The following is a 17,220-nucleotide window of genomic DNA, read 5'->3' as shown; positions in this document are numbered from 1 at the left end:
TTCTACAAGGAGAGGACACATTAGCCTCTGAAAAGTACTATTTATTTATTTATTTATTTATTTATTTATTTATTTATTTATTATTTGTGTGTGTAATATTTGTTTTTGCTTTTTTTTTTTTTTAATATCTTTATTGATTTCAGAGAGAGGAAAGGAGAGGGAGAGAGAGAGACAGAAACATCAATGATGAGAGTCACTGATCAAGCCCACAACCGGGGCATGTGCCCTCACCGGGAATCAAACCCTGATTGCCTGGATCCTAGGTCGATGCTCAACTGCTGAGCCATGCCTGGCCGAGCTGTTTTTGCTACTTTTAATCTCTCAGAGTGTAAATTTTCTCCTAACTGCTCCTTTTCTTATAAAGTGAAAGCTCCTCTATCAAGGAGTTACTAAATTCAATGTATAGCAATGAAACATCTTTTTATCACTTGCCCTACTTCCCTTCTTTTCTATCCACTGTCTATATGGCAATACAAGAAAACACTAAGAGTTATCTCTTAGCCATTAAACTTTTAAAACATCAAAAAATTAAAATTAAGGCTACATGTACAGATAGGATTCTAACAGAACTAAAGTCTTAATTTTTTCATTGCCATTTCTATATACCGATATAAATAAAAAGATATATACTAGCATACAACACAATTAAAAAAACACCAATTCTATATTAATCTACAAATCTGATGATTCACAATGTTTTATTCAACTATGCAGATTTAAAGAACATAACAGAAGAACTTCAAATATTTTACTATTACTGCATAAAAATGCCACAAAACCTCATCAGTAGCTTATATGTTATAAACAGAATTATCTAGAGAATATGATTTGTGTCTTATCTATAATGCTATAGACAATAATGACAACTGAACAACAGCGTAGCTTTTTGGACTATTTTTAACAATAGGAAAAAATCCAACTAAATTGAACTAAAAACCTATTTTTACATCATCTAAATAGCATAATTTCAAAATTTTTATTATTTTGTTGGAATTTTAAAGCAGATGTTTAAATTTTCAAACAGGACACCTCTGTTTTAAATAAATTACTTCCATACTTTAAAGAATTCAGTTTTGTTTTTGAGTGCCATGTTTTAAGAAAAGCTTTCCTAAGTAAATCACTGTGTCAGATGGTTGAGGGAGCTCAAATAAAAGAAAACTCCATTCTAATACTCCAACTTGATTCTTGGGCTATACACTGAAATCACATTATTCATTAAATTGTATATTTGCTCTAGAGGTAAATTTTAACTAAGATCTCTCACTAACAGATATGCTATAAGCATACAAATATCTTTAATTATTTTTGCTACTTACTGAGAGCCATGCAAGGGATTCCATGATTCGATGTTCACATCGTTCTAAATGTTTTATCATTTCTCTGGTCAAGTTGGCTTCTGCTTTGATAAAACTTTCAATCACTTTGTAAAAATCAAAAGCTTTTAAATTAAGTACATTCAGAATCCATGGGAAGGACAAATCTGTTCCAGTATCAAGATTCTGAGATGTACTTCCTAAAAATGAAAGAAAAAAATGTAACTTAGGTATGAAATGTCAAGCCTTAAACTATATATTTTTAGGTTGGAAGGTTTTATCAAACAAAAAAAATTAAAACACAGTAAAAGACTAAGCAAAAGTTTTTATTTAGAACAGAAATTTTTATTTTGGAGCCCATAGAGTGTGTGTGCACATATGACTTTCCTAGCTTATATCAAATTCTCAAAGGTTTAAACATCCCAAACTTTATTAGGGACAGGTTTAATATCTAATCCAGCAATGCATTAACATATCCATTTTAACTGTCTCATTAATACTTGGTGGGGGGAGAGAAGGATTCTTTAAGATTTTGCTAATTTAATTGCTTAGAAAATGTTAGCTATTTTAAATGTGTATTTCTTGGTTACTAATGAGGATTCACAGTTTTTCATATTTGTTTACTAATTTAAGTTACTCTTTTATTATGTATTTGAATGCTTAGATAAATCTTTTGTTTTTGCAAAGTACTTTTTAGCATTTACAACATTATCTGCAAAATAAGACATGTTTAAAATTATATTTTAAAAAAATAACACTATCAGTGGCCTCTTTCTATTTATCTGGTGGATTCTAGCTCCAACCTTTGGTCACACGATCATAGAGTCTATAGCAGTGCTTCCATATCACTGGATACAGCTCCTTAGTACTCCTTTGGCATTTTACAATCTCATAAGTATGTGAAGAGATTTCAATAGGTACATTTCCTGGATTCAGTATAGCCCAGAATAGGAGTCTAGTGAAATACTATTCCCAAGATTACCTGAAGTAATTCAGAATATAAGCCGGTTAAACGGTTTATGGTGACCAATTACATTCTTCAGTATATACTGATTTAAAATATGCATTTCTTCGCCTTAAGGACACCCATCCCCCCAAAAAACACACCACACCTTCGATGTTGTTTTTTTAACTTTGAATTAAACAAAAATGTTTATTTACTAAAATTTCACTTACTGCTATATGTAGCCATTACAACCTCAAGAGCACATGCCAACAAAGACATATGAAAGATGTTGTCATTCAGGAGTTTGCTAAAAGAAAAGGAAAAAAAAAAAGTGATTCTGAAACACTTACTTCTATAAAAAGAAGAAATTCTTTTACTAAAACTGAAAAATTTACCTAAAATTTTGAATGGATAATCGTTCTTCTTCCTAAAATACATTAAAAAATGTTTAACTGAAACCTTTTTTTTTAACGTTGGCACTGAATTTTTTTCTATTACTTTCTTTTTAACTTACTGATTTAAGCATGGATTCCATTACTCGGTAATATAATCGAACTCCAAGTTTGTATCGCTACAAATAAAGAAAAATAATTAGATCCATCATTTTAGAAAATCACAACAATTATTAATTTTTTAAAAGTTTTTTCTGGAAACACATTACTGAACCTTCTTAGGAATATAACTACCAAGAGATCATGAAAGCTAGTTTGTCTAAAACTCAAGACTTAAGTATAAAATGATAGTTAACATTCCCAATAAATTATCAAGAGGGAAGACTTTGTTTTCATTCATTCCATTTCAGTCTATATCATTCAATAGGTTTTATATATAAAATATGTTATGTGCCTGGTACCATTTTTATATACTAATGTAATACTTTTTGTGACCTAGAACATGCATTTTCAAGATAGTTGTCCAGGATTGACAGAATAGACTTTCCATAAAATTGGCAAAGGGAATAATCAGATTTCACTGATCTAAGCAGCAAAAAGTTTTAACCTAATAACTAGTTCCCATTAGTTCAAAATATAACCAAATTTTAGAGATAGACACATGCAGACATACACAAACCATATTCCTTCATTTCAAATTATGAGCATAAATATCATATACAAACAAAAAGAACTCTGCTGGTAGGAGAGGGTAAAGGGGGGATAAATGGTGATGATAGGAGACTTGACTTGGGTGGCAAACACACAGTATAATATATAGATGATGTATTATAGAACTGTACCCCTGAAATCTATACAATTTTATTAACCAATATCACCCCAATAAATTCAATAAAAAATATAATTGTTTAAAATACTCATGGCATCGAAATAAAAACTTACTACACTGAAATAAATGTGTATAGTAGAATACAGTTTTCAATTATATCTTTATGTATTACCTCATTAATGCCAAAACAAAGCACAGCAAATATAAAAACCTGATTTTCAGAGAAGTTAAATGATCATAATGGTAGAACCAAATGGTTCTGATCCAGAGCTCATACTCTTACCCAATATATTAGTTTTAAATTTTCTGAAATAATAACAGTAGTATTAAAACTATTACTGATAAATGGCAGGGATACTATGATCTCATTCATACATGAATATTCCTAAATGTAGAAATCAAAGCATATGCAAAAATATTCAATAATATAAAAGATTTTTAAAAAATTTTTTTCTTCCTTGAATTTTTTAAAACTTCTATAATTTTTCTAAAATTTTCCGCATGTTTACTTTTGGTTTTTATGGAGTGAGGGGCATTTTCCGATAAAGTTTTCCATAAAAAGCAGCATACATGATCAGTCAAGTATTTGTCAGTATCTTATACTATTGGACAAATACAATAATAGTGCTTATACAGTCTGAACAGATGTTGCATTTGAAATATAATAGCAGTAATCAAAATTACAGTTACCTGTGATCCAATTTCTATACATCCTTGTCCCACAGCTTTAGCAAATTTCTCTTTAAAGATGTATCCAATATCCTTTACTCTTTTCAGGATACTTTCCATTGGATTCACTGTGCAGTTCTTTAAGAAGAAAAACATAAATATTGAGAATACTTTTTAATCAATTAATATATTGTCTAAACTATGAAAATATCTCCACAATAACTAGGTAAAAAAACAAAAACACACAGTAAAAAAATAAAAAGAATTCCATTTTTAAATGTTACTGACCAAAAAATACTAAAGTACAAATAAAAGCCCTATTATATAAATTTTCTGCTGATAGGTTAGGGAAGAACAGATTTATTAGCTCTTCCAATAAAAAAAAAAAAAAAAGCCTGAAGGACATTATAATTAATACCACAGAAAGACAAAAGATTGTAAGAGACAACTGTAAACAATGATGTGCCAACAAACTGAGCAACTTGGAAGGAATGGATAAATTCCTAGAAACATACAACCTTCTAAGACTTAATTATGAAGAAACAGGAAATCTGGATAAATTTATTACTATTAAGGAGATTAAAAACAAAAGTCCAGGACCAGACAACCTCACTGGTAAATTCTACCAAACATTCAAAGAAAAATTAATACCAGTCCTTCTCAAATTCTTCCAAAAAGAGAAGAGGAGTGAACTCTTCACAATCCATTTTATGAGGCCAGCATTACCCTGATACTGAAACCAGACAAAGAGGCCACAAAATAAGAAAATTATAGGCCAATATCCCTGATGAACACATATGCAAAAATCCTCAACAAAATATTAGCAAACAAATTCAACAATACATTAAAAGAATCATACCATGATCTTTTAATGAAAGATAAAACTCATATGATCATTTCAACAGATGCAGAAAAAGCATTTGACAAAAGTCAACATCCATTTACGATAACAACTCTCAACAGAGTAGGCACAGAGGGAACATACCTCAACATAATAAAGGTCATACATGACAAGACCACAGCCATCATCATACATAATTATGAAAAGCTGAAAGCTTTTCCTAAGATCAAACACAGGACAATGATGACTACTCTCACCACTTTTATTCAACACAGTATTCAAAGTCTTAGCCAGAGCAATTAGGCAATAAAAAAAGAATGAAAGGCATCTGTATTAGATAGGAAAAACTGTCAATATTTGCAGATGAAATATTACATATAGAAAACCCTAAATACTCCATCAGAAAACTGTTAGAACTAATAAACAAAATTCAGGAAAGTTGCAGGATACGATATCAATATACAAAAGTCATTTGTGTTTCTATACACTAATAACAAATTATGATAAAGAGAAATTAAGAAAATTATCCCATTTGCAATTACATCAAAGAGAATTATGTACCTAAGAATAAATTTAACCAAGGAGGTGAAAGTTCTGTACAATAAAAACTATAAGACACTGATGAAAGAAAATGAGGAAGGCACAAATAAATGGAACGATCCTAAAATTTGTATGAACTCACAAAAGAATTCAAAGAGCCAAAGCAATCTTGAAAAAAAAGAACAAAGCTGGAGCCACCACACTTCCTGATTTCAAGCCACATTAAAAAGCTAGACTAGCCCAGCTGGGTGTGGCTCAGTGGTTGAGCATCAACCTAGGATCCAGGAGATTGTGGTTTGATTCCTAGTCAGGCCACATGCCCAGGCTGTGGGCTCAATCCCCAGTCAGGGGTGTGCAGGAGGCAGCCAATCAATGACTCTCTCATCATTGATGTTTCTCTTTTTCACTCTCCCTTCCTCTTTCTGAAATCAATAAAGACATATTTTTAAAAAAATAAAACATTAAAAAAATAAAAAGCTAGACTAATCAAAATAATATGGAACTGGCAGAAAAACAGACACACAGATCAATAAACAGAACAGGCTCCAGAAATAAACCCACACATATACCATCAATTAGTTTATAACAAGAATTTAGAATAGGGAAAGGACAGTCTCTTCAATAGGTGGTGCGGACAGAACTGAACAGCCACATACAAAAGAATAAAACTTGACAACTATCCTACATCACCCTCAAAAATTAACTCAAAATGGAATAAACACTTGAATGTAAGACCTAAAACCATCAACTCCTTGAAAAAACAGGTGGTAAGCTCTTTGACACCAATGTTGGAGATATTTTTAATCTGACACCGAAAGCAAAGGCAAGAGAAGCAAAAATCAACAAGTAAAAAATCAAACTGAAAGTCTTATGTGTGGCAAAGGAAACCATCAACAAAATAAAACAGCCAATCTACTCAATAAGACAAAATATTTTCAAGTCATATATCTCATAAGGGGCTTATATATCCAAAATATATAAAGAACTCATACAACTTAAATGGGAAAAAACACACACAAACACACAAAAAAAGTCATGTTAAAAATGAGAAAATGAGCAGAAAATCTGAAGAGTCAGAAGTTACCACAGATATCACAGAAATACAAAGGATCATACAAGAATACTATGAAAGACCATATGCCACCAAATTTGATAATGTAGAACAGGATAAGTTCCTAGAAATACATAACCTTCCTAGACTGAATCATGAAGAGCTGAAAAATCTCAATAGACCTATCAACAGTGAGGAAATTGAAATATTCAAAAACCTCCCAAAAAGTAAAAGTCCAAGACCAGATGGCTTCACTAGTGAATTCTACCAAACACTCAAAGATTTAATACCTATCCTTCTCAAACTCTTCCAAAAAAAATTAAAGAAGAGGCAATACTTCCTAACACATTTTATGAGGCCAATATAACCATGACATCAAAACCTGGCAAGGATAACACACACAAAAAACAACAACCCTGAAGACCAATATCTCTGATAAATACAGATGTAAAAATCCTAAACAAAATACTAGCAAATAGAAAACAATACATTAAAAAAATAATATGTCACAATCAAGTGGGTTTCATCACAATCAAGGATGGTTCAATATACATAAATCAATCAATATAATAGACCACATTAACAAAACACAGAATAAAATCTTAGGACATCAAAAAATGCAGAAATAGCATTTGATAAGATACAACATCCACTCATAATTAAAATAATAAAATAAATATAGAAGAAAGGCTATATATGATAAACTCCCTGCTAATATTGAAGCTTTTCCTCTAAGATCAGAGACAAGATAAGGATGTCCACTCTCTCCACTCTTATTCAACACAGTATTGAAAGTTCTACCTACAGCAATCAGGCAAGAGAAAGAAATAAAAGGCATCCAAACTGGGTATGAAGAAGTAAAATTGTCACATTTTGCAGATGACATGACTCTTTATATAGAAAAGACTAAAGACTCTACCAAAAAACTATTAGAAACAATAAACAAATACAGTAAAGTTGTAGGATACAAAATAAATGTACAAAAATCCACCGTATTCCTTTACACTTTTCTTTTGAAGTAAATTTGTCTTTAATAAAGGATGACATATTGTGTACATAGAAAATCCTAAGTGATTACCAAAAAGCAAGGTCACAGGGTACAAGGTCATATGCAAAAAACTCTATTTCTATATACTCTCTGTCCATAAACTGTCAATAAAAACAAAACAAAAAATTACTTGCAATAGCATCCTCAAACATTATTAGGAGAAAATTTAACAAAATATGTAAAAGGAGACATATTGAAGACCATAAAATATTGTTAAAATACTTAACAGATATAAATAAATGGAGATTTATATCATGTTCATGATTCAATATTGTTAAAATATTATTTCTCCCCAAATTGATGGACTCAGAATAGACTCCCCAAAATAGACAGTGCAGTTCTCACTAGTATACCAGCAGGTCTATTTTTATAATTTGACAAGCTGATTCTAAAATTTATATAACAATCCAAAGACTCATAGTAGACAAAACAATTCTGAAAAATAATTAAGTTATAGAACTTAACCTGACTTCAAGAATTTCTATAATTCTACATTATTCATTGCTACGTAGTATTGACATATGGTGAAATATACAGATTAACGGAACAGACCACAAATATGTGGCCAATTAATTTTTAACAAAGATGCCAAAGCAATTCAATGAGGAAAAAAAGCATTTTCAATAAATGTTGCTAGAATAACTGGATATCCATATTCCAGAAAATTAAACTCAGTTCTTAACACACACTGTGCATAAAATTAACTTGAAATGAATTGTAGAAGTAAACGTAAGAGCTAAAATTCTAAGAATTCTAGAAAAACACATGAAAGAAAGTTTTCTGACGTTGGGGTAGGTTATTTCTTAAATAGTATACAAAAGGAACAAACTATAAAAAATTATCCAATCAAAATTCATCAAAACTGAAAATGTCTGTAACGACCAGATAGTATTTTTCAGCCTTTCTTTGCAAGCTGCATGTTCTCTGTTGCAGCTGCTCAACTCTGCTGTTGTAATGCAATAGAAGCCATGGATGATATGTAATGAATTGGAATGGTTGTGTTCCAATAAACCTTTTTTTGAAAATTAATTATTTTTATTTTTGTTCAAAATATTACAGATGTCCCTTTTTCTCCCCATTGACCCATTCCACCCCACTCTCCCCAGTCCCTCGCCAAAGCACTGTCCATGTCCTTGGGTTATGCATATATGTATATAAGTTCTTTGGTTAATCTCTCCCTCTTCACCCACCCACCCCCCTCCATCCCTCTGAGATCCGTCAGTCTGATCCACGCTTCTATGTCACTGAATCATTTCTATTCATCAGTTTATTAAGCTCCTTTACACTAACAATGAAATTTCAGAAAAATAGAAAAAAAAATTCCTTTTGCAATTGTAACAAAATGAATAAAGTAACTAAGAATGAACTTCATAAAGGATGTGAAGGACCTACATACTGAAAACTACTAAGCATTATTAAAAGAGATTTAAAAAGACACAATGAAATAGAAAGATATTCTGTGTTCATGAATCAGAAGAATTAACATAGTTAAAATGTCCATATTACCCAAAGCAATATACAGATTTAATGCAATGCCCATCAAAATCCCAATTACATTTTTTTAAAGAAACAGAACAAGCCGTGGCCAGTGTGGCTCAGGCGATGCAGCATCATCCCATGCACCAAAATGTAACTGGTTAGATTCCTCGTCAGGGCACATGTCTGGGTTGCAGGCTCGATGCCCACAAGGGGGCATGCAGGAGGCAGCCAAACAATGTTTCTCTTTCACATTAATGTTTCCCTTTCCCTTCCTCTCACTCTAAAATAATAAAAAACATATTAAAAATTCCACTAAAGAAAAGAAATAGAACAAAAAAATCACCAGATTTGTATGGAACCACAAAAGACCCTGAATAACCAAAGCAATCCTGAGGGAAAAGAAACTAAGCCAGATGTATCACACTCCTTGACTTCAAAATATACCACAAAGTGAAAATAATCAAAACAGCATGCTATTGGCAGAAAAACATATACACAGACCAATGGAATAAAACTGAGAGCCTAGCAATAAACTCACATATATATGGGTAAATAATTTTCCACAAAGGAGCCAAAAACATATAATAGAGAAAAGAAAGCCCCTCCAATGAACGGTGCTGGGTAAATTGGAAAGCCACGTGCAAAAGAATGAAACTAGATACTCTTTGTCTCCATATACAAAAATTAACTCAAAATGGATCAAAGACCTAAATGTAAGATCTGAAACAACAAACTACATAGAAGGAAACATAAATACTAACCTTATAGACCTTGGTCTTAGAGAGAATTTTATGAATTTGACGCCAAATGCAAGAGAAGCAAAGGCAAAAATAAATGAGTGGGATTATATCAAACTAAAAAGCTTCTGCATAGATGCAAACAAAACAAAAAGGCAAACAACTGAATAGGAGATATTTGCAAACAACAGCTCCAACAAGGAGTTAAGACTACAGTTACCATGTGACATAGCAACCCCTCTTCTGGTTATCTACCCAAAAATGTTGAAAACATTTATTTGCAAACATATATGCACTCCTATGCTGACTGCAGCATTATTCATGGTGGCCAAGACATAGAAACAACCAAAGTGTCCTTTGATTGAGGATTGCATAAAGAAGATGTAGTACATATGTACAATGGAATACTACTCAGCCATAAGAAAGGATGAAATACTGCCATTTGTGACAACACAGATGGATCTTGAGATATCATGCTAAGAGAAGTCAGAAAGAAAAAATTAAGAACCATATGATTCACCCATATGAGGGATATAAAACTTAAATGAACAAATGAACAAACAAGGAAAACAAACAATCAAAAACTCATAGACAAAGACAAAGTATGATGGTAACCACAGGGAAGGGAAGTGGGGGGGATAAAGAGTAAAAGGGATTGAATATATGGTGACAGAAGATGTGACTTTGGGTGGTGAGCACACAACTGAGTATACAGATGATGTATCACAGAATTGTATACACTTGAACCTATATAATCTTATTAACCAATGTCACCCCAACAAATGTAATCAAAAAATAAAAATAAAACTGTATTACAAATATATTTTAAAAAATGAGAAGATCTGAATAGTCCTTTTTCCAAAGAGGACATACAGATGGCCAACAGGTACACAAAATTGTGCTCAGTGTTGCTAATCATCAGAGAAATGCCAATCAAAGCCACAGTGAGATTCATCTCACACCTGTTAGAATGATTATGATAAAAAAGAAAGGAATAACAAGTGTTGGTGAGGATGTGGAGAAAAGGGGCTATTTATGTACTGTTGGTGGAAATATAAATTGGTGCAGCCGTTACAGAAAACAGTATGGAAATTCCTCAAAAAACTGAAAATAGAACTACCATAATATCCAGCAATTCCATTTCTTGGTATTTATCTAAAGAAAACAAAAACACTGACTCAAAAAGACGTTCGTACCCCCTTTGTTCATTGCAGTGTTATTTACAATAGTCCAGATATGGAAACAATGTAAGTGTTCACTGATGGCTAAACAAATAAAGTGAAAACGGTGTATGTGTGTGTTTGTGTGCACTGATACACAGACACATATATAACTCATATCTATACACAGACATATATAAACATGTATATACATATACACACATACACACACAATGGAATATTATTTGGCCATAAAAAAGGAAAATTTGCCATTTGCAACAACATGGATGGATCTTAGGGCATTATGCTAAGTGAAATAAGTCAAAAAAAGAAAGAAAAATACCCTATGATCACACTTACATATATAATCTAAAAAAACAAAAAGAAAACAGAAAAATAAGCTCACAGATAGAGAGAACAGATTGTTAGTTGTCAGAGGTGTGGGGGGTGGACAAAATGGGTAAAGGAGGTTAATGGTACAAACTTCCAGTTATAAATAAGTCATGGGGATATAATGTAGAGCACAGTGATTATAGTTAACAATATTGTATTGCATATTTAAAGGTTGCTAAGAAAATAGACAGTAAAAGTCTCTATCTCAAGAACAAAAAATTTGCAACTATGTATGGTGACAGATGTTAACTGCCTGGGTTGAAGGCTTGATCCCTAGTAGGGGACATGCAGGAGGCAGCTGATCAATGACTCTCTCATCACTGATGTTTCTCTCTCTCTCTCCCTTCCTCTCTCTCAGATCAATAAAGATATATTTAAAAGAAAAAAAAAAGGAACTTACTTTTGACCCAGTGATCCCACTTCTAGGTATATATCCTAAGAAACCTGAAACACTAATTTGAAAGAATATATACACCCCTATGTTCATAGCAGCATTATTTACAATAACTAAGATCTGGAAACAGCCCAAGTGTCCATTAGTAGACGAGTGGATAAAAAAGCTGTGGTATATTTACACAGTGGAATACTACATGGCCATAAAAAAATAAGGAATCTTACCTTTAAAATTTGTTTTTTATTGGATTTTAGAGAGAGAGAAAGAGAGGATGGGGAGAGGGGAGAGGGGGGAAAGGGGAGAGAGAAAGAGAGGGAAAGAGAGAGAAACATGGGTTTGTTGTTCCACTTATTTATGCATTCACTGGTTGCTTCTTGTATATGCTCTGACTGGAGATCAAACCCAAAATCTTGGCACAACACTCTAACCAATTAAAGTACCTGGCCACAGTAAGTCTTATCCTTTGTGACAGCATGGATGGATGTGGAGATTATTATGCTAAGTGAAATAAGTCAGCAGGAGAAAGACAAATACCATATGATATCACTTATATGTGGAATCTAATGAACAAAATAAACTGATGAACAAAATAGAAACAGAGGCACGGATACATGGGACAGACTGACAGCTGTCAGAGGGAAGGAGGGAAAGGAAACTGGATGAGAGAAGGTGAAGGGATTACCCAAAGAACATAAATGCATAACCCATAGACACAGACAAGTGTGGTGATGGCCGGGGGGAAGGGGGGCTGCGTGGAAGTAGGCAAAGGGGGAGGGGGTAATATGGGGACATCTGTAATAAAAATAAAGTTAAAAAAATAAATTGCAAGAAAGAATATTGAGTAAGGTCAGTAGTAAACATGAGGAAATCTAAGAAAAATACTGCCTACTAATAATATCTACTAATAATATCTAATATGGAGGGTTTAAAAAAGCAAGAAATAAGGAAATAGACAACTATATGTTTGTTGGTTGGGAGATAAGTACTTTAAAAAATATGCAGAATTTTAACTTATTTCAAATTTCTTTGCCAAGATATTACAATAAATAATGTTTCATATATGGCTTACATTAAAATAGGAAATCAGATTTTCTGATGGTTGATCACTTGCTGAATTTAAGATCATCATTAATTGTTGGATAGTATTCATAACAGTCCTAGAGGGGAAAAAAGAAGTGTTAAACAATGAAAATAAGAAATATATCTATCACACAAGTTAAATATATCCTCAAACTCACTGCCTCCCATTTATCTTTAAAAAGTTCTTGGCAATAAAACTTTATAAAACCCTAGGGTACTATTGTTTACAAGGAATTATATTTTACTTAAATCTTAAATAAAGGATGTGTTCATAATCAACATGTTTATAAAACCTGGTATGCTCACTTACTAATAAAACTATAAATCAATAAAACATTAAGTGGTCAAACTAATAACACTGTATTAAGTAGAAAACATATAAACTGGCATCAAAATAGTAATCTTTTAATAAAACATTATTATAATTAAATACTAAAATTTTTCAAATAAAGACAGCAAGAAATCTTCTAAAGGAAAGCATACATAATTTTAGAAGTCACCATTGTTAAAGCATAAAATTAGGTCAGTATCTTAAGAAATCTCTTTAATTCTATAATTTTAAGACTGGGGGTATAGTAAATATTAATGTTCCAATTTTGGAGTAGCAGTCTATTGCTACTGTAGGTACTACTTAATGATGCAGAGAACTGTAGAATATTTATGGTTGAAAGGGTTCTTAAGTATTATTTAGTAAAATGTGTTCAGCGTTCTCAAACATCTCTAAACTGGTATCTACACTTCCTCACCTTTCAAAAACATTGCTTCTATGACTTGTACATTCAGTAATCTATTTAAACCATAGTGACTAAAGCCACAAACTGCTGAACCAAAAATATTTCTCATTTGATCTTATACTTCGACTTCCTAGAAGTATATTTGACTTTCTTAAACACTTGCTCTTTCCTGAAACTCCCTCCTCCACTCCCTTGGCTTTTTTGACTTTACTCTCTCAGCTCCCAATCACACTTATTGAATCTAACTTCTATCTCATTTTTAAATGCCAGCATTCTTTCTGGTTCAGCCCTTAGCCATACATTTTTGCCATTATACACCTTCACTTCAGGCAACCTCATCTGTTTTTAGGGTTTTAACTCTCCCTGATTATTCCTAAATCTATAAGACCCTTATATTCTACTACTTACTACACATCTTCATATTCCATAAAGGCCTGAAGAATAATATTCTAAATATGAATTCATCAAAAATTTGTCAAACCTGTTCTTGCTCCTTCACTTCCACAGCCTATTTCTTGGTTCAGCATCTATCAATTGAATTACTGCAATACAGCAGCAGTCCAGAGATTTTGACTCACTATGTCTAGTAGGCTCTAGGCAAATGTACTTTGGAAGATTCCTCAGGTTATTCTAATTTGACCTCTGATTAAGAACCAGTGTGACAGATTAACAGGTCTCAGTATTTCTCACGTTTGCCTCCACATCCTCACTAACTAATAGCATTTAAACTTTCAAAAATCAAGCCTGATTTTATCCTTACCCCTGCTTAACACCCATTTATAGCAACAGGATATACTGTGCACAAGCTAAGGTCAAAACTCATGAATACGGCATACAAGGCCCTTTATAATGTAGTTCCCACCCTCCTCTATTGCCAAGTCATTTTCCCATTTTATAGTCAATACAGAGCTGCTAATAGTTCCCCAGACACGTCTTGTTTCCTCCTTCCACCCTTTGCATATGCTGTTCCCACCTACTAAAATGCCAGTATCTTGGGACTCAGACCCATGTATATTCAAAATTCAGTTCAAATATCACTTCATGAAGTTCTTTCTGTGCCATCTCATTAACTTGTCTTAAGTCTACTACTATACTTATACAAAAATGTGTTTTTATACGTCTATATAGTCATTTGAAAAATATCACTGATTGCCTATAATGTACCAAGTATTAGCCTTGGTCCTAATTATTAAATGCTGAACAAAAAAGTCATGGTCCATATGGTATACTTAACTTAAAAGCTATTATGGGTATTAGCAAAAACAAGCAAATACACAAATGGTTTTATCATTACAAATTGTGATGCACACTGTGAAGGAATTCAAAAGGGTGCTATGAAAAGGAATAAAAGAAAATACTTCAGAGAGAAATAAATCTTTTAAAAGGGTACTATTTGTGCTGAACCTAAAGGAACAGTAGCAGTTGATGATTTATGGAAAGAAAAGGAAGAGTTTCAAGAAGGGGGAAAAGCAAGTGTGAAGGTCCTCAAGCACAAAAGAGGTTGGAGAGTTCAGGAAACTGGCTAATTCATAATGAACAGGAAAACAAGATGAGGTTAGTGAGGCAACACAAGCTAGATCATATAAGATCGTGTAGGCATTGTTAAGAAATGTGCATTGTATTTCAGCTGCAATAGGAAACAGAAGCTTTAATGGCAGAGTGTACATGATCTGAATTACATTTCTAGAATATTATTCTAGGGGCTCTCTGAAGAACAGACTGGGTGGTGTACAGAAAGGAATGGTAATGAGAGTAAAAGCAGTAAGATCAGATAGTAGGCTACTGCAAAAAAATCCAAGAAAAAGAGAAACATATCTTGGACAAGGGTGGTGAGAGTAGAAACGGAGAATAACAGATGGACTCAAGAAATATTTCAGAGCAATTCAACAAGACTTGAAACAGATTAGATGTGGGAAGTAAGTGGGGATAAAGTCATAAAAAACAGTTCTAATCCTTCTAGGTGGTATAAAAACCAAATGGTGATACATTTTTTTACTTTATTTACTGAGATGGAATGCATTCCTATTCTAGATTTTATTCTTTAATGACAGACAGAACTAGGTCTAATAATCATATCCTCAACAACTAGCAAAATACCTGGAACACAAAGAGCACTCAATACACTGTATTTTTGGCACGTATATATAGATATATATAATGAAATAAATATACAAACCCAAAGCTCAATGAAGCACTGGATAAACAATTATAATGAAAATGAAAAGTAAGAAAACTCATACCTAACTGGAGTTTGGGGAAGAATCATATTCAACTCTTCATCAGGGTTACTTTTTCGTGGTGTTCTCTGCATTTCAAAACTAAATAATGAAAAGCAAAGTCATTCAGATTGAAAATTTATACTTTGTTCAAAAAGTAGTATAATATGTCCTGTTGCCTTATAACATAATACGAAATGATAAGTCTATATAGAAGTGATAGGAAACATAATCCAAAAGCTGTATAAATAAATAAAGTTATGTTTTTTTCATTATTGTGGGGTTTTTTATTCCTTACTGAGGATGTATGTGTTTTTTTAAAAACTAATTTGAGAGAGAGAGAGAAACATCAGTGTGAGAGAAACATCGATTAGTTCCCTCCCATAATGTGCCCTGATCTGGGATGGAACCCACAACCTAAGAACCTGCCCTGACTGGGAATCGAACCCACAACCACCTTTTGGTGTACAGGACAACACTCCAACCAACCAAGCCACACCACCAGGGCTTTCACTATTGTTGTTAAATTGGGTTTCTTCCCACTAGGTTTATGACAAAGAGGTACACCAATCATTAAGAATTTTTTTGAAAGTGAAAGATGTTTTCTATACAAAGTTAGGTGTTCAATGGCATTATAAAAGATATTCAATGCTCATAGACTGAAAGAATTAATATTGTCAAAATGTCCATACTACCCAAAGTAATCTACATATTCAATGCAATCCCTTTCAAAATTCCAATGATATTTCCATAAAAACAGAACAAACAATCCTAAAATTTGTATGAAACCATAAAAGAACCCAAATAGCCAAAGCAAACTTGAAAAAAAAAGAACAGAACTGGAGCCACCACACTTCCTGATTTCAAACTACATTAAAAAGCTAGAATAATCAAAATAGTATGGAACTGACAGAAAAACAGACACACAGATCAATGAGACAGAATAGGACCCCAGAAATAAGCCCACACATATATCATCAATTAGTTTATGACAAGCCAAGAATTTAGAATAGGGAAAGGACAGTCTCTTCAATAGGTGGTGCTTACGGAACTGGACAGCCACATACAAAAGAATAAAATTTGACAGCTATCTCACATCATCCTCAAAAGTTAACTCAAAATGGATTAAAAATTTGAATGTAAGATCTGAAATCAAAAAACTCCTTGAAAAAAACAGAGGTGGTTTTAAGCTCTTTAAAATCAGTATTGGAGATATTTTTAAGCTGACACCAAAAGCAAAGGGAACAAAAGCAAAAACAAACAAGCAGGAGTACACTGAACTAAAAAGCTTCCTGCACAGCAATAGAAACCATCAACAAAATGAAAAAAGGCAACCTACTCAATAAGAGAAAATGTTTGCAAATCGTATCTCATAAAGGGTAAATATTCAAAATGTAT

The 17,220-nt window shown here is 32.6% G+C and overlaps 1 protein-coding gene across 3 annotated transcripts in view; it reads right to left on the bottom strand.

The window, feature by feature from the left end:
* Positions 1-17,220, bottom strand: part of RB1 (RB transcriptional corepressor 1) — a 140,804-nt gene that overhangs the window by 57,945 nt on the left and 65,639 nt on the right. For all 3 annotated transcript variants that reach the window (XM_081130699.1, XM_081130697.1, XM_081130698.1), the window contains exons 11-17: positions 15,847-15,924; positions 12,862-12,949; positions 4,171-4,287; positions 2,774-2,830; positions 2,655-2,686; positions 2,490-2,566; positions 1,317-1,513 (exon numbers count right to left, since the gene is read on the bottom strand). In XM_081130699.1, the coding sequence (XP_080986825.1) occupies positions 1,317-1,513; positions 2,490-2,566; positions 2,655-2,686; positions 2,774-2,830; positions 4,171-4,287; positions 12,862-12,949; positions 15,847-15,924 (646 nt within the window). The remainder of the gene's footprint in view (positions 1-1,316; positions 1,514-2,489; positions 2,567-2,654; positions 2,687-2,773; positions 2,831-4,170; positions 4,288-12,861; positions 12,950-15,846; positions 15,925-17,220) is intronic.

Source organism: Miniopterus schreibersii (assembly GCF_964146895.1).
Source record: "Miniopterus schreibersii genome assembly, chromosome: 2".
NCBI classification, from domain to species: domain Eukaryota; kingdom Metazoa; phylum Chordata; class Mammalia; order Chiroptera; family Miniopteridae; genus Miniopterus; species Miniopterus schreibersii.
This window is presented reverse-complemented; position numbering and strand designations above follow the sequence as displayed.